Source organism: Piliocolobus tephrosceles, chromosome 16 (genome assembly GCF_002776525.5).
Source record: "Piliocolobus tephrosceles isolate RC106 chromosome 16, ASM277652v3, whole genome shotgun sequence".
Classification (NCBI taxonomy): domain Eukaryota; kingdom Metazoa; phylum Chordata; class Mammalia; order Primates; family Cercopithecidae; genus Piliocolobus; species Piliocolobus tephrosceles.
Window position 1 is genome coordinate 13,393,075 of NC_045449.1, and position 25,636 is coordinate 13,418,710.

Below are 25,636 nucleotides of genomic sequence, written 5' to 3' on the forward strand. Positions count from 1 at the left end.
TTAAGCAACCTGTGGACGATGGAGGTTTTGGCTGGGAACACAATGTGCCAGAAAATCCAGCATGTAGATAAAGGTGTGATTAGTCAGAAAGTCAGACCAAGTGACGTTACTCAGGCAAATTATAGAGTCCACAAAGGTAGGTCTGGATTGGCATCCAGAAGTCAAAAGGCAGGGGTGACTGATATACGGAATCATTCGTGACATCCAACAACTTCTAGTGAAGTACTGGGTTCTCCCTTCTTTACCTCTTTTCTAATATCAAGAAAATTTTATCAATGTGCTATTGATCAGCTGGAGTTTGCATGCACAGGAATAAAGTGAAAAGCCAGTGGTTTCTTGTAGAGGGGAGCTTTCTAGGATCTTTATGTTTCAAAACAGTTGATAGAAAAAGAAAAGCCCAAGGAGTTTCTTCTCCTGTACCTTAAAGGTCAAGGAGATCAAGACATGACCATTGTAATACAAGACTAAGGTGACTGATTGGGACTTTGTCCAGGTCTTAAGGAAGCTGGAATAGTTAAGTCCAAAAAGTCTTTGAATTCCAAGATTAAATTAAATGAAAATGTAGAAAAATTAACCGATTTTCTGCATTGCATTTGACATTTCATTGACAGTCCTGTGCATTTGTTTATGCCCCTGGCCACTCATCTTGAATTCTTGGATTTTGTCTTAGAGAGTGGGAAAGGATCGAATTGCTCAGCTGTCTTTAAAATCCCAAGTTGCTAAAAAATGACTTTAAAAGTTAATGTATCTCCTATTTTTCGTGCAAAGGATAGTGTAGGTTGTGGGTATAATCAGGATTGAAACAATACATTTTTAGGGGAAATAATTAGCATCACTGATTTCATCTGCGTGTTTTTTTTTTTTTCCATTCCTTTCAAATATGATTTGCTTGAAGCAAAGGCAATAACAACAAAACAAAACTGAAAACCCCAATGATTTGCCAAATTATTTAATATCACTCTACTTTCTCTTTTACAGTCCTTTGGAGTGCTACAACTCATGGCCCGAAGGCACAAGGATAAGGAAATGATTTGCCGGCCAGGTCTGAAATGGAAGTAGAAATTTCAGAACACTTCATAAATCTAGGAGGGTTCCCTCATGCCTTTTGGTAAACCCCTGGCCTCTGATCCGTGGGTCAGGAAGAATTGCACCTTTCCTCTAAGGATCTCCAACATAAAACATAACCCATTGTGTAACCAGAAGGTCCCTGAAGGCCAGTTGGTTCCAACTTTCACTGCTCTGTAGAAAGGAGGCCGATGTGTTCATCTGTTCTTTTTATTTTTAGACTGTAAAATAGAGATGCAGAATCACAAAAAGCTTTTGACAATGACAGTCATTAACTTCCACCTGAGAATGTGATTGGAACCTGTGACGCTTCTCTGCTTCAAAGGCTACAGCTCAGCCTATAGAAACTGCATTTATTGCCAAGAGCATGATGACAAAATCACTTTTCTTAATTGCTCTTGAATGTAATGAAGCAGAAAACAGAAGCAGGTCTTCTGATTCCTAGCCTCATCAGTAGCAAATGAATCAAGCATTGCATTCCTGGATACCATGGGTTTTAACTAGCGTTAGGAGTTGGATTTATTGGGGCAGATGGCTATGATATAGGATGCTCGTGTGTGAAAGTTCCCCTGGAATTGGAGGACTGTGTACCCAGTGGGGCAACCCAGTGCTGTGGAACAGATGTATTTCCTGCCTTGGTTACTTCACTTGGGTTCTGTAACTAAAGAGGTCCCCGATGACAAATTCTTCCAACACTTTTAAAACCACATTTCCCATGAAGGTCTTTCTGAGGTGAAGTAAAAGTTAACGGGAAGCACAGTGAGGGGCCTGGGGTCAGGTTGCATTTGGGAAGTTTGTTATGATTCACACAACGTTGCAGATGCTGCAGACGTATCTGCTGTGCCATGACACGGTAAATGCAGAGGGAAGCAGGATTGCCAGTTTTTTTTCACATGGCATCTCTCTGGAGCAGAGGCAGAATGCAGTCCAGCCCACCCAAGAAAGGCTGTGTTGGTGGCAAAAGATGCCTCCCAAACCTCATCAAGAGGGTAGCTGCTTGGGAGTCCTAATTGATATTAATTATCAGTGATAGCTAATATTTGCCAAGTATCTACCATATACTAAAGCACTACTCTGACACACATAACTTTATTGAATCTTTACAATTCTATAAATTGAATGCCTTTAGTGCCCCCATTTTACAAATAAAAATGAAGCAAACTAAAAACACCATAAGTTGGCTCTTTAATATTTAGGGGACCCAGGTAACTTATGGGTATCTATCTCTATGTCAGTTCCACAACTGGGCCCCTGAAATATGATCAAGTTAAAAGTGCTGTAAAAAGAGTTAGCTGTCATTTGATATTCCAGCGATCTTGTCCATTTTCCTTTCCAGGCTTTTTTCCCTCCGTTCTGTCCCTTTATATTCCCTGAGCTCTAGTGCATGGATGGCAAATTGGCTTTATGACATGAACCAGCTTCCAAAAATCAGCAGTGTTTTCCCTAAGCATGAGGCTGGGAAGAATTCTCTGGAAAAACTGGAGCTAAGTATGTCAGAGTACTATGATTGATTAATGATGTCTTCTATGATCAAGTTTTGATGCCTTCTATGGTCAATTAATGATGACTTCTGTGATTGATTTATGATGTCTTCTATGATTGATTAATGATGCCTTCTGTGATCCATTAATGATGTCTTCTGTGGGCATGGGAGGGAGCATAAAGGGAAGGTAAACCAGGTTGTAGCCATTCCCAGAGTAGGGACTTTGTACTTCTGTTGGTCTTCGATAGTGACCTGAAACAAGAAGTTAATTTATTAGTGTCATGGAGAGGATGGAAGTGACTGGTGGGGAGCAGGGGAGGTTACACATATGTATGTGAAACTGTCTTTGCAAAACTATGACACTGAGAGAAGTCTGGCGTGGGTGACTCCATCTTGCTTCCAGCCTCACAGCCTGGCTGTTTTCGCTCATTCCTGGGCATAGGTCAAGCTAACAATGGAAGGAATTTAGTTTATCATTTAACTTTAAAACAAGGATAATAATAATAATACCTCCCTAAAACTGATATCCTCCTTGTCTGGGGACAGAAACTGCCTTTGTAAAACTAGTGAAGGGTCACAAGATGAGGGTTATGGGAGGGTCCTGAATTCTGCTAAAATGTATGTGTAGCTAAATGATAGTCAGCCATTGTGCCCTCTAGCTTGTCTCTCTATAATGCCTTGCTGCTCAGGAGTCAGTGGCTGGAGGTCACAAGATTCGTGACTTCCCCAATTGCTCCTATAGGTAACATCACTACTGTTGCTATTGTAAAACCTAAGATTGGTCTTTTGAGATGTTTTTTCAGACTTTTGCTGATGGACTCCACCTGGACCCAGGATTCCTGACTCAACTGGTTCCGTGGCCCCCACCCAGAGGTGGACTTGAGGAACATTTTCCATACCCCTATGATTTAATTCCCAATCAATCAGCAGCACCCATTCCCAGCCCCCTGTCCACCAAATTATCCATGAAAACCCTCACCTCTGAGTTCTCAGGGAGACTAATTTGAATATCAACTCCAGTCCTTCTCCTTGGCTTGCTGTGTGTTAATTAAACTGTTTCTCAACTGTAGCACTGTGGTCTCAGTGAACCGGTTTTGTCTTTGCAGCAGGCAGGAAGAACCCATGGGCAATTACATGTGGACACTGACAAGAGTAGCAGCACAGCAAGAGACTTGGGGTGGGGATATCTAAGTTCTGAGCTCTTCTCTCCCAAGGTGCGTCAGATTTGAGCCACAAATAACATAGTGAGAAGAAGGGTGGGCCTATAGCAGGAAGCATCAGTGCTGGAATAGGATGAGATAGGGGTGTACCAACAGGGATATGAGAAAAGCAAAGACTAGCAACAAACACTTTGTGTGTGTGTGTGTGTGTGTGTGTGTGTTTGCTGTTTTCCTGTGAACAGTTCTGGATGTGGCAGATTGAGGAATGGTTATAGCCTGAGCAGGCTGGAGAAGAGAAAAGAAAGGAGGCAAGAATAGAAAGTGGAGTTGAGTAAGCAAGGGAGACGTGTGGTGAGTGTGAGAAGAAAGAAGTTTTATGCAACAAGGTCTTCCAGGCAAGAGTCACATAGAGATTGGATCTGATAAAAGCAGCCTAGGAAAAAACAGTATGATGGCAATTTTCCTTAAGAATTGGTAAGTCAAAACAAAAAATCATAGTCCTGCAGTTTGCCTATTTGGAAGCAAGGAATTCGATGATAACTTCAGATCAGCAAAGAAAGTATTCTTATTCCTCAAGAGGATACACAAAAGAATGTACCAAGAGAAAGCAGGTTAAGAGTGTTAGAAATTCAAGTTATTCCACTTAGTAAGATAAAAGTAAAGGCCTTGTTTTATGTAGGAATTAAAAGTCACCTTGGATTGGTTAAAGACACCTTTCTGTGAATGATTACTAATCTTAGCAAAGGCAGCAGATTAGTCTGGGCTTTTTATTGTCAAAACATAGATAAAGTTACTGAATGACTCAGTGTTTGCATGTCAGAAGTGGGCCATGATGAAAGGGAGTCACAAGCCGATGTAAATTTGGGAATGAAGGATTTCTTTAGATGCATAGATTATAGAACCAAAGAGAACCTTAGTGAGCTCTTACTCAGTACCCTCATTCTCCAAGTGAGGAAACATATGGCAGACAGACTCTAAGGTGGCCCCTAGTGATCCCCACCTACCGATGTAAATGCCTTTGTGTAATCCTCTGCTCCCCCTTTCCCACCCCCGGAGTCTGGGAAAGACTTACTTCTAACCGATAGAATATGTCTAAAATCATGGGATGACATTCTTATAATTATGTTGCTCGACATCAGACTCTGTCTTGCTAGGGGACACACTCTGGATGCTCTCTTTGCTGAAATGAAATAAGCAGATGTGTTGAAGAAACCCACATGGTAAGGCATAACAGGTGGCCTCTAGGACTGCACGTGGCCCCTAGTTGCTGAAAGCAACCTCTACAAGCTAAAGTAGATTTCAGCCGACAGTTAGTAAGAACTAAGTCTTCAGTTCTAAAACCTCAAGAAAATGAATCTTGCCAATACCTTGAATGAGCTTGGAAGCAGATTCTTCCGCAGACAAGACTTTGGATGAGAATACAGCCTGATTAACTGCAACTTTGTGAAACCCTTATCAAAATATTGTATGTCAACTCCTGATCCACCGAAACTGAGAGATAATAAATATGTGACTATTTGTTCTGTGGTAATAGATAACATAAACATGAAACCCAGGTAGGAGTAATGATTTGTCTATGGTCTATTTAGTATAACTCAGTGAATATTTATTTTATGCCCTCTGGATTTACAGTACTCCTATGGATCAAATTGTGTCTCCTAAAAAGATATGTTAAACTCCTAACCCCAGGTAAAAGTGAATGTGAATTTATTTAGATACAAGGTCTTTGAAGATGTAATCAAGTTAAGATGAAGTCAAACTGGATTGAGGTGAGCCCTAAATCTAATGCCTGGTGTTTTTATAAGGGAAGAAGACTTAGAGACAGAGAGGACAGACACACACACAGGAGAAGACAGTCATATGAAGCAGAGGCAGAAATTGTAGCAATGCATCTGTAAGCCAGGAAATACGAAGGATTGTGGCAACTGCCAGAAGCATAAAACAGATTCTCTCTCAGAGCTTCCAGAAGTTACCAGTCTTGCCAACATTCTGGTCTCCTGAACTGGGAGAGAATAAAGTTCTGTTGTTCTTAAGTAACCCAGTTTAGCAATTTGTTAGGACAGCCGTAAAAAAAGAATGTAAATACTCTGAATAGCAAGCTTAGTGTCCCACATTCCCAAAGCTCTTAAATCTGAGTTCATTAAGATGATGAGATACCAGGAAAGAGTTAGGGATGTGCAAGGCCAAATGAGAGCAGTGGAGAGAGGGAATGGGGGGTGGGGGGTGAAGAGAGAGAGGGACAGAGAGACACAGAGAGAGAGAGAAACACATGCTCATTCAAACTACAACGTAAGATCAGCCATAAAAGTAAGTAGGTGGGAGATAGGGTTTACTACTAGAAGTCAAGTGGAAGCAACAGTTCTGTTTCTGTCATGGAACTAGCGGTAGGCATTGTGACATTCTCACTTTTCTGGGAACTTCCCCTGGTATTTCACAGTAACAAAATTCATCCTTTAAAAACTCACATTCATAAATCAACAAAGGAGAGAAAATTGAATAAAATCATCAATCCAAAGGAAGAGAAAAATTGACATGGAAACAAATATGGGCTCAATAGAAAAGAAAGATCAAGATAAAAGATTTGGACCTAAGTATATCAATGTAAATGGTCTAAATATTGCAATAAATATGCAGAGGTTGACATAATTGGATAAAAAAGCAAGACTCAACTATATAATGCCTACAAGAGGAAGACTTCAAATATAAAGACAAAAATGGGTTAAAAGCAAAAGGACAATAAAAAGGACTTATTATGCTAACACTAATCAAAAGAAAACTTGAATGCCTATAGTAATATAATACCAAAGTATATTTCTGAGCAAGTATTACCAAGGATAAAGAATCCTTTATAATGATAAAGAGATCAATATATCAAGGAAACGTAGCAATTTTAAAAGTGTATGTACTTAATAATAAAACTGCAATATGCAGAAACAAAATGTGATAGAATTATAAGAAGAAATAGGAAACTTCTTGGAGTGTTGGATATGTTCATTATCTTGGTTATGGCAATGGTTTCATGAATATTTAAATATCTGAAAACTTAAACCATATTCTTTGAATATGTACTGTTTAATTATGTTTGATTGTATGTCAAGAGAGCTGTTAATAAAGTGTGCTAGGAATCTGAAAAAACAAAATGAACAAAATATTTAATGAATAAACTGATGTAAATTTTTGCTTTATCAGAAAACAAAAATGCTTCACATTTTTTGCTTTTGGACCAAAGGAAAATTAATTGTGGTTGATAATATGGTTTGAGCCTGTGTCCCTCCACAAATCTCATGTCAAATTGTAATCTCCAATGTAGGAAATGGGGCCTTGTTGGAAGTCATTGGATTATGGGGGTGGTTTTCCCACCTGGGGCTGTTCTCATGATAGTGAGTGAGTTATTGCAAGATCCTGTCGTTTAAAAATGTTTAGCACCTTCACCACCTCTCTCTTTCTCCTGCCCTGTCGATGTGAAGTTCTGGCTTCCCCTTTCCCTTCCACCATGATTGAAGCTGAGCACATGCTGCCGTGCTTCCTGTATAGTCTGCAGAACTGTGAGCCAATTAAACCTCTTCTCTTTATAAATTACCCGGTCTCAGGTATTTCTTTATAGCAGTGCAAGAATGGACTAATACAGCAAATTGCTACCTAGGAGTGGGACATTGCTATAAAGATACCTGAAAATATGGAAGTGGCTTTGGAACTGGGTAATAGGCAGAGGCTGAAAGAGTATGGAGGGCTCAGAAGAAGATAGGAAGATGAGGGAAAGTTTGGAACTTCTTAGGGACTTGCTGAATGGTTGCAACCAAAATGCTAATAGTGATACAGTCAAGTCTAGGCTAAGAAAGTCTCAGATGGAGATGAGGAATTTATTGAGAACTAGAACCTGTTGGCATTGCACCCCTGCTTCAGGGAACTGTGGAATTTTGAACTTGAGACTGATGATTTAGGGTATTCGCTGGAAGAAATTTCTAAGTAGCAAAGCATTCAAGATATGGCCTGGCTCCTTCTAAAAGCCTATCCTCATATGCATAAACAAATAAATGACCTGAAGCTAGAACTTATATTTAAAAGGAAAGCAGAGCATAAAAGTTTGGAAAATTTGCAACCTGGCAGGTGGTGGAAAAGAAAAACTCATTTTCAGGGGAGGAATTAAAGCAAGGTGCAGCAATTTGCATAACTAAAAGGAAGGGAAGTACTAATAGCCAAGACAATGGGAAAAAGGTCCCAAAGGCATTTTACAGATCTTTGCAGCAGCCTCTTCCATCACAGGCCCAGAGCCCTGAGAGGAAGAATGGGGTTTGTGGGCCAGTCCCAGAGCCCCACTCCAGCTCCATCCATGGCTCAAAGCAGCCCAGGTACTTGAGCTGCTTCTTCAGAGGGTGCAACCCATAAGCCCTGGTGGTTACCACGTGGTGTTAAGCCTGTGGGTGTGCAGAGTATGAGACTTGAGGTTTGAGGGCCTCCACCTAGATTTCAGAAGGTATATGGAAAAGCTTGGATGTCCAGGCAGAAGTCTACTAAAAAGGTGGACCCTTCAAGTTAACCTCTACTAGGGCAGTATGTAGAGGAAATGTGGGGTTGGAGCCCCCACACAGAGTCTCCACTGGGGCACTTCCTAGTGGAGCTGTAAGAAGTGGGTCACCATCCTCCAGACCCCAAAATGGTAGATACACTGACAGCTTGCACCATGTGCTTAGAAAAGCTGTAGGCACTCAACGTCAGCCCATGAGCACAGCCTTGGGGTCTGAAAACTCTGCATAGCCACAAGGGGAGAGCTGCTCAAGGCCTTGGGAGCCCACCTCTTGCATCAGTGTGCCCTGGATGTGGAGACATTGAGTCAAAGAAGATTAATTTGAAGCTTTAAGATTTAACGATTGCCCTACTGGGTTTTGGAATGGACAGGGCCTATAGCCTCCTTTTGGGCCAATTTCCCCCTTTTGGAAAGGGAGTCCTTACCAAATGCCTATACGCTCATTGTGTCTTGGAAGTAACTAACTTGTTTTTTTAATTTAAAGGTCCATAGGCAGAAGGACTAGCTTTGTCTCAGATGAGACTTTGGGCTTTGTACTTTTAAATTAATGCCAGAATGAGTTAAGACTTTGGGGGACTGTTGGGAAGACATGATTGTATTTTGCAATTTGAGAAAAACATGACATTTGGGAGAGGCCAGGGGCGGAATAATGTGGTTTGGGTCTATGTCTTCACACAAATCTCATGTCAAACCGGAATCCTCAATGTTGGAGGTGGGGCCTGGTGGCAAGTGATTGGATCATGGCATCAGATTTCCCTCTTGGTGCTGCTTTCATGATAGTGAGTGAGTTATCATGAGATCTTGCTTAAAAATGTGTAACACCTCTCCCATATCTCTCTCTCTCTTACCCTGGCCATGTGAAGTGCTGGTTTCCCCTTCACCTTCCACCACAATTGTAAGTTTTCTAAGGCCTCCCTGGCCATACCTTCTGAACAGCCTGCAGAACTGTGAGCCAGTTAAACCTCTTCTCTTTATAAATTGCCCAGTCTCAAGTATTTCTTTATAGCAGTGCAAGAACAAACTAATACAGTTTTCAGAAAATAAAGAAATACAAGTAAGTCTAAAATTTTGATATTTTTCTTTTTAAATAACATAATACTAACTTTAATATTAAAATCAATGTTCACCCCATCAGTAATATTAGCATCTTAAAGTATGATGTTCTGTATATAGATATAAAGGAATGACAGCAACCATTCTTATATTGTAAGAAATGGATGTGTGTAATTAAAAGAAATACAAAACATAAGCAAAATTATTTTTTAAAACAGAAATAACACTGAAGGGAAGATGTTCAATGTAAAATATGATGTGAAAAAAAGGTGTTACAAGCTCTTTAAATCTTTACCATAAAAATATACATATTTTGTTACATAAAAAGACACAGAAAACCTCGTGTAGTGATGCAATTTAACAGATACATTTTAAATAAGATTTTCTCATTTTAAGCTTAAATTTTTAATTTATTGTTATTGCCTATGATTTTTCTAGTAGCTTTATTACTGTAAATGTACACTTAATACATTAAACAGTTTCCAACTTAAATTATTAGAGTGAAAAAGCTACAGAATTGAGAAAGTGCTTAAAGAAATATTTTGAATAAAAGGCCACTTGACAGGTTTTGTAAGAAATAATTAAGAATGATGGACATAAAATGAAAAACAAATTGTATTTTCTATGAGAAAAAACTGATAAATTATTTCAAGTGGAAAAAATTGGGGATGGTAAAAATATTTCAAAGAGGTAAAGCACATAAAAGCTACCATTTTGATGACTGAGGCTTAGAAAATTATTTTAGAGGAGATTTGAAAGGCTTTTTAAAATATTAATGATCATCAATTTGGGCCAAAAAACTTGGAACTTCAAATAGTGTGCCTCCTTAATGTAGCACACATATAATTTCTACCTCAGTAAATACGAGAAAACAAATTGCATCAAATTAACCACCAGTACCAACACCACACAGTCTTCTTTTAGTTCCTTTTCCACTAAAGTGGGAAGAAAATAAACAAAAATGTACAATTGGATTAACTGAACCAAACCATCAAGGGAAACTATTAATTTTCTTGTTTATGAAGAATCTTAATATATTTGCAAAATCCCTAGGATGCCCAGATTTACCTTTGAAAATTACAACTTTTAATTTAAGGAAAGGCAGGGAAGCTAAAACTGGCTAACCAATTTGATTGATATATAAAACACAAGTAGTCCTAGTCTATAAAACTGGGAGCCCTGTAAAGTTTTACTTTATAACATGTAAGTTCACTTCATAGTAAATATCTTCATCTTGTGGCACTGCTGCTAAAGATTATTTTCATTATGTTGAGATTTTGCAACTGTGATCATGAATTAACTCCATGACCTCAAAACATTCTGATAACCAGAGCATCCCAGCTTGATTAACCTAGTTTTTATAGCTATTAAGGTGAACGACATCCTTGGTAGTATATAGATTATCTTGCATTAGGCTTTTTTTCTCTAAAGGCTATCAATTGAAAAATCAATATATTTTCAATTTCCATATTACAACCCTTTTTCCTCTTCCAATGACATTATAAAATGAGAACATAAATGGTTTCTGCACTAGAATTTTGCAGAAGTGGGGTGTGACATAAATTCTAAATTTATCAGGTCAACTGTGCTCATGATAGTAATTTTTTAAGTGAAGAAAATACTTTGCCATGTTCTTACAAAGGTATTACTGAGGAAATAATATTGAACTTAGGTGAAATTGGTAGTGGTCAGTGATCAAAATGGAAATAACCTCCTTTAAAAACACTGGGTGCTAAAGAAAAAAACAAATACTAGTCCATGCCTGCAAAAGAACTGTGCAAACCCTCAAGTGTTCTACAACTGAAATGTGTCACCGCTAGGATTCACCAGTCAGTTTGCTGAACTGCTTTTACTTATATATACATTTATACTTGTTTAGAGCTAGTGAGAACTTCTGAAATCATTTAATCTACTCCATAATGAGCAAACTGAGACTCTGAGAACCTCCAAGGGTTTACGTAAAGCCATAAGATAGTGTCATTCATGAGCAAAACCCCAGATCTTGAGGCTGTTAAGGGCTGCTCCTTCTAGAGTTTCACAGCCCTGCAATGAAGAGATCTATGAGTAGTTCTCTACCAAGTAACCCTAAGCTTTGCTTTCTGTTAGATGACTTATGATGGGGACACCTCTGTGGTCTCCCTCCTGCCCATGACTTATGTCTGCAAAATGGAGAGACATAACTATGAAATGATGAAACTAGACTCCATCAATCAGTGCTATAGACTGAACACTTATGTCTTCCCAAAGGTTCATATATCGTACCCTAATCCTCAATGTGATTAGATTTGGAGGTGAGGCCTTTGTCAGGTAATTAGGTCATGAGGGTGGGGATCTTTTGAACAGGATTAGCACCCTCAGAGAAGAGAGCCCAGAGAGTGCCCTTGCCCATTCCACCATGTGAAGATACAATGAGAAGACAGGTGCCTATGAAATAGGAAGCAGGCCCGCATTTGACACAGAACCTACTAGCATTTTGATGTTGGACTTCCCAGCCTCCAGAACTCTGAAAAACTAAATTTCTAATACTTGTAAACCAACCAGTTTATCGCATGCTGTTATGGAAGGCCAAATGGTCTAACACAATGGCTTCAAATTATTCCTTTCTACTTCTAATTTCTACTTAGCTGTTAGAGAGCTCTAGGATTTGGAAACTTCCACTGCATATTTTAGCAGTTCTCTAATTTCAAGGTAAAATAATCACACGATGCAATACAATTATCTCAAATCATATAATCTCTGTGCAAAGAGGCCTGGAATATAAGAATGCCTAAGTACACAAACATATTCATGCATACCACAGTCATTTTAGAACCAAGAAAGTGAGTGAATATAAAGCTCCCAAACAGCAGCTAATATAAAAGCTGAAACACATCCTATTTACTGTGTGCCAAGCACTGATATAAGCATTTTACATAATAATTTAATCCTCATAACAATCTTTTGTTGTGAATGCTATTATTAACATCACCTCTTTACAGAAGAGAAAACTGAGGCACTGAGATTAAGTCCTGTTACCAAAGTCGCCAAGCTAGAAATGAGCAAATCTAGAATTCAAATTGAAAGGCCATGCTCTTAACTAATAGTTTACAGTACACTGATTCTTTGTAATGAATATGTATGTTAGGATATAGGCTAAGAAGGGCCTAAAAAGGGTGCCAGGTGATTTGTAAGTTATAATTCCTTAGTCATCATTGGTTTTGGCCTGTTGACCAGTTTCACCTGGTACTACCAGCTAAAATGAAACTGCATCATCACCAGTCCTTTCAAATGGAGCAGATGGAATGATCTCCCATTGCAGTGCCTTGTCATTTGTTTCTTACACAGACCCATGAGCCACCCTTTGTCAAACAAATGCCATCAGCCAGGTGCAAATGATGAGAATAAGGAAGAGGAACTGGAGAATCTAACTGAGGAACTAGGCGAGTGTGGGATTTGAAATGTACTAATCAAGAAGGAGGTGAGTCCAGGCATGGTGGCTCATGCCTATAATCCCAGCACTTTGGGAGGCCAAGGTGAGCAGATGGCTTGAGCCCAGGAGTTCAAGACCAGCCTGAGCAACATGGCAAAACCCATCTCTACAAAAAGTGCAAAAAATTAGCCCAGTGTGGTGGCACATGCCTGTAGTCCCAGCTACTTGGTTGGCTGAGGCGGAAGGATAACCTGAGCCTGGGAATTCAAGGCTACAGTGAGCTGTGATTGCGCTACTGTACTTCAGCCTGGACATTGGAGTAAGGCCCTTTATCAAAAAAAAGAAAAAGAAAAAGAAAAAAGAAGGTGGTTAAAGGGAAGAAGTTTCATTCTGCTGATATGGCAAATTTCTCTTCAAGAATCAAGCAAGCAGGCCAGGCACAGTGGCTCAGGCCGGTAATTCCAGCACTTTGGGAGGCCAAGATGGATGGATCAACTGAGGTCAGGAGTTCAAGACCAACCTGGCCAACATGGTGAAACTCTGTCTCTACTAAAAATACAAAAAATTACCCAGATGCGGTGGCGGGTTCCTGTACTCCAAGCTACTCCGGAGGCTGAGGCAGGAGAATCGTTCAAACCCAGGAGGCGGAGGTTGCAGTGAGCCAAGGTAATGCCACTGCACTCCAGCCTGGGCAACAAGAGTGAAACTCTGTCAGAAAAAAAAAAAAAAAAATCAAGCAAGCAAAAGTGGATATAGGTTTAATAGCACCTGACACTCAAATAATTTTAGGGGTCCCTTTAAGAAAAAAATTACAAAAGTAGAAATGTAGGGGCAAAGGACCTTGGAAAGTACTCAGTGCCAGTGAAGAGTCTGAAGCTTGAACTTTACTTATTTTGTAGCGAGTAATGAATTCACCTGCATATGGCAGAGGCAGGAGAAGGCAGAAGGAAATTTTGCTATTTCTGTGCCCCATGTAAATCAGAGATTTCTTCACGGGAAACCTTCAGGAGAGACAACAGCTACCCGGGGACTATGAATTAAATCGAGAGGAACCAAAGATGCATAAGCTACCTTTCAAATTCCTATGAGAAATCTGGTCAAGTTAAAAGATAACATGCAGAAAATGTATTTAAAAACGTGTAAAGAAAAAATTGGGCCACAGCCATTGGAAGAATTTCATCATAACTGGGTTTCCCTTGGCTTTAGAATAGACCAGGGAGGAGATCACTAAGGCAGTAAAATCAATAAAGAGGGCTACAGAGACTTCTCCAGTGCTTGGGTGGACTGAAATAGAAGACTACTGTCCAATCTCCTAATCTGCCTTGGTAGATAAAAGCAAGGGAGGTCTAGCAAGAGGTATCAGGCATGTAGTCAAACAGATGGGTTTGGGCAGACCTCCTGATCTGGAGTAACTGAGGGAAGGTCTGGAAAGTCTAAAACCTGGCTATAGAGGTAACAGATATTACTCAGCTGCTGGGTAGGACTGAACAATTGGGAACTTGCTTACAGAAAAACAAAATGAGCTGAATAATCAAAATTTGGGTATGCCTTCAAGGTAGGCTGGACCTCTGGTACGTAGAATAGAGACAGAAAGTAGGATGGTGGTTGCCGGGGACTGAGGGAGGAGGGAATGAAGAGTTACTGTTTAGTGGGTCTAGAGCTTCAGTTTAGGAGAAAATATTCTGGAAATGAATATTGGTGATGGTTCTAGAACAACATTGTGCATGTACTTAATGTACCGAATTATATACTTAATGGTTAAGATAATAAATTTTATGTTACATATATTTTAACAAAATAAAAAAATCCTTTTATAAAAGTGAATTCAAAAGGCATCCCAGAACCTAAGTAAAATTCCACAAATCAAAGCCATGGGTTTAGTTGTAAGGACGATAGAGGCTGGGAAATAAAGCAACAGACACTGCCTTTTCTGGCCACTTAATAACCTTTGTGTAAATTGTAGACTCAGAAGGCATTTATACGACCTATGAAGAGGCAAGAAGCCTGGTCCCCATTTCCAAATGGTTATAAATGGTGCACTCTCTGTAGAAAGAATTCAAAAGGTAAGGTGCCTACCTCCCTTTGCAAAAGCAGGGAATGGTGGAGGAGGCGGGAGAAACCAGGTCATAAAAATTCACAGAAAATAGCCTATGTCAAAGGAAAACCAGTCTGGGCCAGATCAAAGCAATGATAGAAATGATGATTGAGTTTCTTTATAGCTATATTTTACTGTTCAAGGTAGGGGATTGTCTGTAAATTAAAGAGCCAAAAATGAATGGATTAAGATACCCTCAATTTAGAAACTATTATTAAGGACTTTTTTTTTTTTTTTTTTTTTTTAACAGAACTATTTCAGAAACCTTAGAGTTCAGGAAGGGTGATAATGTTGGGACTTCAGGGGAAGTAGGAAAAAATACACAATTCAAGGGCAGTGACCACTTCTCCAACATTGACAAATGTGATCAATTTCTATTGAAAGGAAAGGTTCAGTGGCCAGCTAGCGCTGATTGTTATTTCTAAAAACAAACTTTGGTCACAGTTTCAGCAGCCTATGAGAAGTTAGTAAAGTTAGTGACTTAAAGATTACCATTTTAAGAGGCAGAAGAAAAATAATTATTAGTAACAGCTTCAACCATAGAATGCTTGCAGACTTGTCACAGTTGGAATGAGACTGACAGAACTGTTAATCCTCTTCTTTTTTTAATAAATGAAAAAATTAAGGTTCAGTGGGATTGAATGATTCATGCAAATTTTCATTATTTGTGGCCACATCAAAAATTACTCACAAGATTATACAGAAGCCATGGGGTTTCATCATTAGGGCACGGAAAGAGCTGGTGGTCTAAAGAACATCATAAAAAAAGACAGGATCAAGAAAATGATGGATTAGATAAGCCATTGTTTTCTCTTTCATGGTATGAAGTGCCATGTAAAGATAAAATATATATATAATTGGCCTGGCGCGGTGGCTCATGCCCATAATCCCAGCACTTTGGGAGGCCAAGGCAGGATCACCTGAGGTCAGGAGTTCAAGACCAGTCCAGCCAACATAGCAAAAACCCATCTCCACTAAAAACTACAAAAGTTAGCCGGGCATGGTGGTGGGCACCTGTAATCCCAGCTACTCAGGAGGCTGAGGCAGGGAGAATTGCTTGAAACTGGGAAGTGGAGGTTGCAGTGAGCTGAGATTGTGCCACTGCACTCCAGGCTAGGTGACAGAGCAAGACTCCATTTCAAATATATATACATATATATATATATATCATTCATATATATATTTCATTCATATATATATTGCATTCATATATATATATTTCATTCACACACACACACACACACACACACACACACACACACATACATATATATATATTTCATTCATCCGGTAAGTGGAATGAAATGAAGGAAGTTTGCTTATGCAGATGACAAAGTGTCAGGGTAAAAGCTGACTCAGCACAGGTTGAGAGACCTGGAAAACATCAAAGAGGCAACCACATAAATAAGGGACACAGTAGTAAAAATGATGAACTGGAACAAAAGTCCATTAAATAACGAAAGCATCACAGAAATAAGCAGTAATGAGCAAGCAGAGACCAGACTGGTAAGAAACCTAGGAGCAGACATGCAGGAATGATGAGGGAAACAGACTATGGGCATTGTTACACGTGGGAGATTTGCAACTTCAGTTAGAAGACAGGATGAGGCTGCTAAAAACAGATCTGCTTCCAATTTTTCCTGCGTGTTCATTATATATAGCTTGGGCTAGTAGAATGCATCACCTTGTTGATAAAGAACTTTTTATTAATGGCCTCAGCAAATAGCAGGGGCCAAAGAGTCTGAAAAAGAGCTCATTATTTATGGCTAGATAGAAGAAGAAGAGCTAGGTGTGTTCGATATGGAATTATTTTCCAGTTGGAAGTCAACCAGTTGGAATTTTTGCATTTCAGTGGGTCGGAAGGAATAAGAAAGCTACAGCCACAAGAAAGTTTCAAATGCCATATGCTTCAGTGATAGTAGGGAGGGGATTTTTCTCTAAAGAGAACTTTCCCTAACGTGGAAAGGCACAATTTGAGAAAGGGCAAAGAACATTGAAGAGGGGAGGATGAAGACCAAGCACTTTGAAATGAAAAGTAAGGTATAATTTTGAGGCCAGATTGTTACAAAAGGGGGAAAATAACAATTAGGGGTCTTGTTGAAAAGAAAGGAGGAGGCCAGGCACAGTGGCTCACGCCTGTAATCCCAGTACTTTGGGAGGCCGAGGAGGGCGGATCACTAGGTCAGGAGATCAAGACCATCCTGGCTAACACGGTGAAACCCCATCTCTACTAAAAATACAAAAAATTAGCCGGGCGTAGTGGCGGGTGCCTGTAGTCCCAGTTACTCCGGAGGCTGAGACAGGAGAATGGAGTATACCCGGGAGGCGGAGCTTGCAGTGAGCTGAGATCAGGCAACTGCACTCCAGCCTGGGCAACAGAGCAAGACTCTGTCTCAAAAAAAAAAAAAAAAAGAAAAGTGTAATAAAAAATTATGTAAAATAGTTTTTGACATAAGGATTTTGATACAGGAAAAAATTGAAGAGTAAAAGTTTACTCAGATGAGGAAAAAGGTAAAATCAAGAAGGGTAGAAAGAAAGATGCTGAAAAGACTTCTGTAAATAATTCAGCTGAGGGGAAATGTGCGGTTTGTCCAAGATGGGAATGAGCTGCAGTAGACCATATAAACTTTTTTTTTAATCTAGAAAGGAAAAAAAAAAAAAAAAAAAACTATTCAAGTCTAAAGTCGATACCCTCTTTGATGTAAACATGCTTTGAATCATTCTGTAAAAAGGTAAGGTATTACTATTATAGGATATTTAGTTGGAGTATGTATAATGAAGAACAACTGACCTGGAATTGAGGGGTAAGATCAAGTAGTCTGAAATAAAAATTAGGTTTGGCTATAAAGGTATCAGTTGATAGCACTTAATCAAAAACTCTTGTTGCCTCTGAAAAATTGCAGTGAAATGACGATAAAGTTTCCTTGCTTCCTACAGTTCGCTGGTTGACCAGCTGTTGCAGGCCTGAAATAAAGAAATCTGAGCTTAGATAAGGCTTTCTGGAAAAACAGGTGGGAGAAAAATGCCACTGCCCAGACCAGAGGCAGATAACCTTTCAGGAGTGGAAGGCCACACATTGCTGCCCCTGGTTCTTCAGGTCCGTAGTGAGGGGTTGGGGTACTGGAATCCAGGTAAGCATCCTTTCATCAACATGCACATCTCCTGTGTCAAACATGCCTCCATCCTTTCAGATTCAGTTCCATCCATCCTCCTTTGTTTTTTTTTTTTTTTTTTTTCTCCTAATGTAAATCCTCTTGGGGAAAGTGAAGCCTATTTCACTTTCATCTCTCTAGGTGTCTATATCAGATATTCAGACTGTTTTTCCTAGAGCTGAAGCTGAGAGCAAGTGCCCTAGGTGGGCTGCAGTTTTTTTCCCAGGAATCTGAAGTAGGAAATGGACACCCACAGATATGGTACATCTTAAGAGAGGGAAGAATCAGATGCCAAAGATCACTAGTCACAAGCAGGATGTGGCAGAAGTCACCGGAAAGTGAGAGAAGCATGGAGGTAGAAGATGGGAGGGGGAAAGACCTTTATTTCTATTTGCAATGAAACCAAACTCCCCTTGGGGTATGGGGGAACACTCTAGGTTTATTATAAAATGACTTTGGGAGAGATCTAATGGTCAACGTAGACACTAGACAGTTACACAAAAGCCCTCTTAGGAATAATCAAAGTTAGCACCAAGTTCAAAATCTAGCATAGTCGTGGATCTTGGAGGCAGAGCTAATGAAGGACACCAGATCTCATCCTATCTGATCTTTCAAAAGTAACTAAAATATCATACCCAGACATTTTAGAGCAAAAAGGACTCAGAGCAGAATGTGTGCTGCCCATTCAGTGTTCCCTTTTATTTTCACAGTAAAACTAGAGGACAGTAAGTTGTTGAGCATATTGTTATTAAAATAATACAACCAACATTTGGAAATTAAACTAAAAAAATTGGGCTATAGCCTGAAACATACTAACATTTTCTAATATCCCACAATGGAACCATATATTAGAAACAATTTCTATTTTCAGTTTTATTTCCTCCTGGCGTAACTAAAATTTATTATTTTGTGACTTCGTATGTGATGTTGCACTGCCTCATGATTTCCCCAAATTCACCCTTTTTCAAGCTTTTAAAGAAAGGCCTGCCATTTCAGCATTCCAATATGTAGCAAACAGATTTATAATTTTCCTATGCATGTTCTTCTTCCGTATATTAGAGACTCAATGCAAATCTGTTTGCATGTTGATGAAGATATTTCAAGGACCACAAATTCTACAATAACACCAGTCCTCACCAACAGGGCTTGGGGTTGGGTTTTTAAAATTCCACTCTCCTCCAATGATTATAGGACACAATAGGAGAATAAGCAGGGACTCTTTTTTTTTCTGCACCAAGACTTGTATTGGAATGAATCCCAGCAACACTTTTCTTGTGTTTGAGAACCATACATTTTTCTATTCTCTGATTCTATCGAAATTATGCACAAAGTTCTGGGGTTTCTAGGATATGAGGCAATAGAAATTTGCTTTCCTTTGCTATTATTCAGCAACTCGAGGCTATTTGTAACCATAGCACATCCATCTGAATTTAGCTGTTTAACAGAAATGGAGATATTTACTTCTGTCTCTAGGCACTTTGGTTTTGTCAGGTGACAAGAAATACAGTCACGGCCCTGTTGTGGAGGCAGATAGAAACTGCAAGGCTTGAACTTGAAAGAGGCTTTAGAAGTGTTTTATGGGAATGTTATTCTCCACCTGAAGCTGACTGATTCCATTTCTCACAATTGCAATTATCCATTTGTTGCAAGCTGCTTCTGTATCTTCATTATAAAAACACAGTTTGGTTCCCTTTAGCATTTTTCCCAGCAAAGCACAACAGTAACCATTGCCCTGCTTATTAGAAGAAAGAAAAAGAGAGAGAGAGAGAGAGAGAGAGAGAGAGAAAGAGAAAGGAAAGGAAAGGAAGGAAGGAAGGAAGGAAGGAAGGAAGGAAGGAAGGAAGGAAGGAAGGAAGGAGGAGGGAGGGAGGGAGGGAGGGAGGGAGGGAGGGAAGAAAATAATAGAAAAGAAAGGTTTTCAAGAGAAAATCTAGAATGGTGACTGAAAGAATTACCAGTCCAGCATTAATTAGAATGTGCCTTTTAGACCTGAGGCACACACTAGTGTGACTGATCCTCATCTCAACCCAGGAACTGCAGCATGACTGACATTTTGGTTGAGATCATTTTTGATGATGGAGACTCTCCTGCGCATTACAGAATGTTTAGCAGCATCCCTGGCCTCTACCCAGGATGCTAGTAGCACCCATCACTCCTCAACCCTTGAGACAACCAAAAATATCTCCAGACATTGCCCTGGCATGCAAATTCACCTTTTGTTGAGCACCAGTGTCTTAAGCCTTAGCGAAACCTAGTGAAACATCTGTAAAGTGAAACTAATGAGAGTAGAGAGCTGCTGCTGTTGGTATACGGTGAAATAATGCATTTGAAAGGTCAGTCTGCAATATGAATATAAGGCATTATTATTTTATAGACACATTTCTTTATTCACATATTGAATTTAAGATATCTTCATGGGAAGCTGGGGACTCAGCAGGTCTCAGCTGGCGGAATACGATGAGACTGTTTAGGAGAAACGTATCCCCTTTTCAACTGTAATATCAAAAGTTAAGAATTTACGGACATGTCATTGTTTTAAACTCCTGCATAACAAGTTAACAAAAGGATTCAGGTGCTGAACAGGAATTTGATCCAAATGACCATTGAAGTTGATTTCAGTTTTAAAGATCCTTTGAAAATAAGAAAATTAGAGTGGGATTAATATTTCTAGAATAATCAATATCCATTCTCTAGAAGCATATAAATCTCCATTTATTGAAATGAAATTCATTTCCCTAGAAGTGGCTAAGTTCTCTGGAGAATGGATACACTGTAGATGTGACCTTGGAAGCAAACTACTCAAAATAAAACTGTATTTTCTAGAGGTTCTTCTTGAAAGACAGCACTCTATACCTCTAAGAAACGGGAAGGGGATTGGGAGGCATGGCTTTGGAGCAGACAGCTCAGAGAATGGATGCTAAGATGTTCCAGTTGAGGTCAAAGCCTATGATTTGGTGTAGCTAAATGGACAAAATAAATGTGAGGCCAAGTTCATGCACAGCAGGGATGAGTACCCTATAGAGGCAGACATGAATGGATATTCCTGTTAGGGAATACTGACTCTAAATCTTTATACATTTTGCTGGTACTTATCACTTCTAACACTCTGAGGAACTCATAGAAGCTTGAAGATTTTCCTGGCATTTTCTGTAGTCATTCATTTTGAAAATAATATGAACAAAAAATGTCTACATTCTAAAAGAGATCCTTTGCATTCAATTGTGTTCTTTTATTATTTCTTTCACGTTAAAAAAAATGAAGGTTGCAGAACGCAACTGTTTGTTTGTGCAAGCCACTTTTGCATAACGCCAAGCAAACACTTACAAAAGAATCAGTTGTACAAACAAAATGAGCTAAGAGAAATGATGATAAGAGTTATCTTGTTGCAGCTAGTGATTCAAGTAGAATAAAAACAGTCTGTGGCACTGGGAAATTGAGGGCATAGACATGAAGGAAATCAGCTGAAAAAAGGTGACCTGGATTTGGAGTTTACTTAACTCCTGTAAATGGGATATTAACAGATAAATCGAAGATTTGGAGCAATGACACAATATCTAACACTTAAAAGATTTGTTTCCTTCATTTTGATCCTATGTTAAGCTTCTCAAGAAATATTTACATCACCTGCTGCAACACCTCTGGTAAATGTACAATTGTATTGTATATTTTAAAACAACTTTAGTTTCTTTTGATTGACAACATTAGAGAAGAAAAAGAATATTATTTTAGAGTGTCTGGTCCTTTAAATTTTGGCAGATAAAGAAAACTTCCGTGAAATAGAAGACATTTTTCCTCTTGGGTTTAAACCTCTAGTAAAATGTTGCTGGCAGGCTAATTATAAATGTTTTATATATTTCATGCATGTGTGTTCCTCTCTAAACCAATTTAATTCCCATTAACGATAATCTTGTTAATACCCACTCAGAGAGGAAAGGAATTCTCTTAATAAACTATTGATTTATTTGAGCGATTTAAATGGGAGATGGGCAGAAACAGACGAGAGAAGAGGAAGAGCCAGCATTTTACCCACAAATGAATTTCCTAGAATATTTCTCCAAATATTACCGAACATTAGGTTATAAATGGTATAAATAGGAAGTGGGGGGGGGATAAAGTGATGAAGTGATCGTCTTCCATCCATGAAAAATAAAACGTTGCAAACGAATTGCTAATTAATTCTTTTAGCGTACTAGCTCCAAAGTTAGAAGTGAGATACTACAAAGAAAGGTACGTTTTCTCTCTTTAAAAAGAGGTAAGAGACTCATACTTGTAAGTGCTAATTGAAATCTGTTTTTCTTTTTTTTAAAAGTCGGTTAAACCAACAAATGGGTAAGTTATGTTCCTAACACATCTTGTGCTACCCCTAGCATGGCTGGCCAGCTTGTCCTCCGTGCAAGAATCCAATAATTCCTCTCCAATTCAATCAAGCATCCATGAGTCAAGATTTCCATATCTCAGGGTATTTTTGGTAGCCAAGAGGCAAGACTGGCTCTTAAGAGAGACTGTGTCCAGGTGTGAGTGGTTTTCTTGAACACAACTATGTAAAGAGACTGGGTGCCGTGGAACTTAGAAAACAAAAAAACACCCTCTTTGTCCCTTTTCAGATCATCTGAAAACTAGCTAACCATTTCTAAAGGTGCAGATGTCTTCCTTCCCATTCTCCCTGGAAAAAGTGGCATAAAATACGGAAGAAGTGGAAGATGGAATTTTGTCCAGGGTCCACCATTTAGCCTTTAGATACATCATTTCGCCTCCCAGAGACTCAGTTTTCCTTTCTGTAAAATGGGGATAATAATCTTTACTTACTGTGCTCTTATATGACAGAGCACGATTTTAAAAAATATTTTAATGATCAAAAACGTGTATTTGAAAGCACTATGAAAACTGTGAAGTGGGATACAAACATGACAATACTAACTGGGAAATAATTTAAGAAAAAGTGGCACAGGAAAAAGGGAGAAAAATACAAGGATAGATATCAATTTTATCAGGGTCTTGTATTAAAAAGAGAGAGATGTTTATCCTCAAGATTTTCTGAAAACTTTTAATGACAACTGATGCTTATACTTTATGATTGGGTACATAGAACATAAAATAAAAACTGAAAATTGAAAGCGTTTAGACGAGTGAACTTTTCCTTTTCCACGTGTTTGGTGTTAGTTATATGTTAAGATGGGGCTGGAGTGAGAACAATCTCTTAACATTCATTGAAAAAAATACTGAAACATATTTTCAGCACAAATATTAAACTGTCTCTTTACCGATTGGTAAAAAAATATATTATATTTTGATTTTTTTTTTTTTTTTTTAAATTATATGGTTATCCATCCCAGCCAAAGTCGTGCCCTGTCATCTGGTAGAACTTGAGGTTGAAAGGCCGGTAGAACTCGCGCAGCCTGCGAACCACCTCGCGGTCGATCTCAGGGTGGGTCCTGCCCTTGGTCTTGCCCAGGCAGTGGGGCCGGCTGCTGCCCTCCGCCTTCTTCAGGCAGGGGAAGCCCTTGGTCTTGTTGAAGTAGAAGTGCTTGTCCGTGATGATCCGCTTGAGGCCCAGGAAGTCCTGCACGCGGCCCAGCTCGCCGGCCGGGTCGCTGATGAGCCGCTCGCCGCTCACGAAGAGCATCTGGCGGATGGGGAAGTGGCGCAGCCAGTGCTCCAGGTGCTTGGCGTAGATGCCGATCTGGATGGCGCTCCACGACGTGTCGATGAGGCCCGTCGTCCTGTTTTTGAACGTCAAGCTCTCGAAGGTGGGGATGTCGGGCCGCTTGGACAGCGTCTGTGTGTAGTCCGAGATGGCCCTGGTCACCGGGTCCCGCACCACCACGATGAGCTTGGTGTCCTTGGACATGGCCGAGATGCGCGCGGGCGCCTCCCGCGTGACGAAGTAACTGGGCGTCTTCTCCATGGTGATCTGCCCGTCCAGGGTTCTGGGCATCAGGTCCCTGCGAAAAGCAAAAAGGCACTTCAGAGATGTGCATAGAGAGCTCAGTCCCAGGAGAGACTGTAAAGAACACGCTGGAGCCAGGCCGCAATTCCAGCCGCCCACCCCCCGCCCGCTTGCTAGATGTCTGATGATGGCACAACGAGCTCCGCACCTCAGATTCCTCGTGTATTGAGCAGAGAATGATAGTATTACCCATCGCGTACAGTTTTGTGATGATTAAACGAGTTAATATACCTCAACAACTTAGAAAAGTGCCTGCCACCGAATAAATGCCATGTTAAGTTTCTGTGTTTTATTATTGTTTATCCACAGTGCTGTAAGAAAATAACCGTGGTCAAAATCTTCAGGTGAATTAGAATATTGTCATAAACACAATTATACTGTTATGAGATAGTATTAAAATATCCTGAGTCCTTCCTGTAGTTTTCTCATAAACAAAGCAATTATATTCAACATCACGTAGCATATTACACAAAATACTTATGTTTGTAATTCCTGAGTTTTCCAGCAACAAACAAGACTTATTAAAGAATCCATCTTTTGCCTAATGATTTGAAATGCCATCATTATCATATTCTAAATATGTTGATTCTTTTCTACATTGGCCCAATTATAAGTTATTATCGTGTGATAGTATATTTTCGTGTACACCAGAGTAAATTCTGACTTTCTATTGTTCAACTTGTCCTTGATGATTCTTGTCTGTTTATTCCTCCTGACAAATGAGATATCACTTTGTCACATTAAAAACAAAAACCCACTTGGAGTCTTGATAAAGCAGATAGTGCTTCTTTGTTCAAGCAGGCTTTCTACTGGCCTTGCCAGTCAAAACATATGAATAGGAGAGATCAAATCTATTTGTTCTTCCAACTTAAGTATACTGCAATTAAATGCACTATTTGTTGAGATAGATACAGACAGATGGATAGTCAGGGATCTTTAGTTATTTCATTTTGTAGTTTTGATTTCTCTTTTAATGTAGACATTATCTAGGATTGTATTATATCTTTAATTCTCATGATAGACTTGTTACTTTTGTTCATGGAATTTGTGGTTAGTTTTTATTTTGCATCTGCAAGGAAAGGATACACTTTGTATCATGGGAGCTTGCAGTTATTAATTCCCTGTGATTTTTGTCCCAGCTACACCATCTGGGTTAACTATATTTTGTGAGACACGTCAAACACACACAAAAGCAGAGAAAATTGTCAAATCAATCTCATACACCTCACATCCAGTTTCAAAACTTCATGATGGCCAATTTTATTTATAAATCCCTTCATTTCTGCTGCCCCACCAGGCCAGCTGGATTATTTTAAAGTCATTCACAAACATCCTGTCAATGGATTAATAAGTATTCCTGCTCCCATCTGCATTATTTCTGGCACAAATTCCTCAATCTCTCAGGCAATCTGATGGCCCTGATACTCCCTTAATTTTAATGATGCAGGTACTGGGACTCAGAAAACAATACTCCAAAATGCAGGCCTCAAAAGCAGCCTCAGAAGCAAAAGTTTTCCTCTGAACTTCTCCTGCCCCTCTGTCTTTCAGTCCTACTCTTACCCAAGACTCACCATAGAAACTAAAATCCCTCTCCCCCAAGGCAGGTCATAGAAACCGGAACTCCTTTTCCCCAAAGCCAGCCATAAAACCTAAAAACATTACTCTAACTTTCCACTTTTCTGTATAAAAATTGGCCATAAAGAAATTATCTGACCTATCCTGTTTGACTGTAGGTCGTAAGACCTTC

General features: G+C 39.4%; 1 protein-coding gene across 1 annotated transcript in view; it reads right to left on the reverse strand.

The window, feature by feature from the left end:
- Nucleotides 1–23,233: 23,233 nt before the first annotated feature.
- The window catches only part of HS3ST3A1 (heparan sulfate-glucosamine 3-sulfotransferase 3A1), a 106,080-nt gene continuing 103,677 nt past the window's right edge, over nucleotides 23,234–25,636 (reverse strand). Inside the window, exon 2 of the mRNA XM_023188110.1 lies at nucleotides 23,234–23,884. Within this exon, the coding sequence (XP_023043878.1) occupies nucleotides 23,263–23,884 (622 nt within the window). The 3' untranslated portion in view covers nucleotides 23,234–23,262. The remainder of the gene's footprint in view (nucleotides 23,885–25,636) is intronic.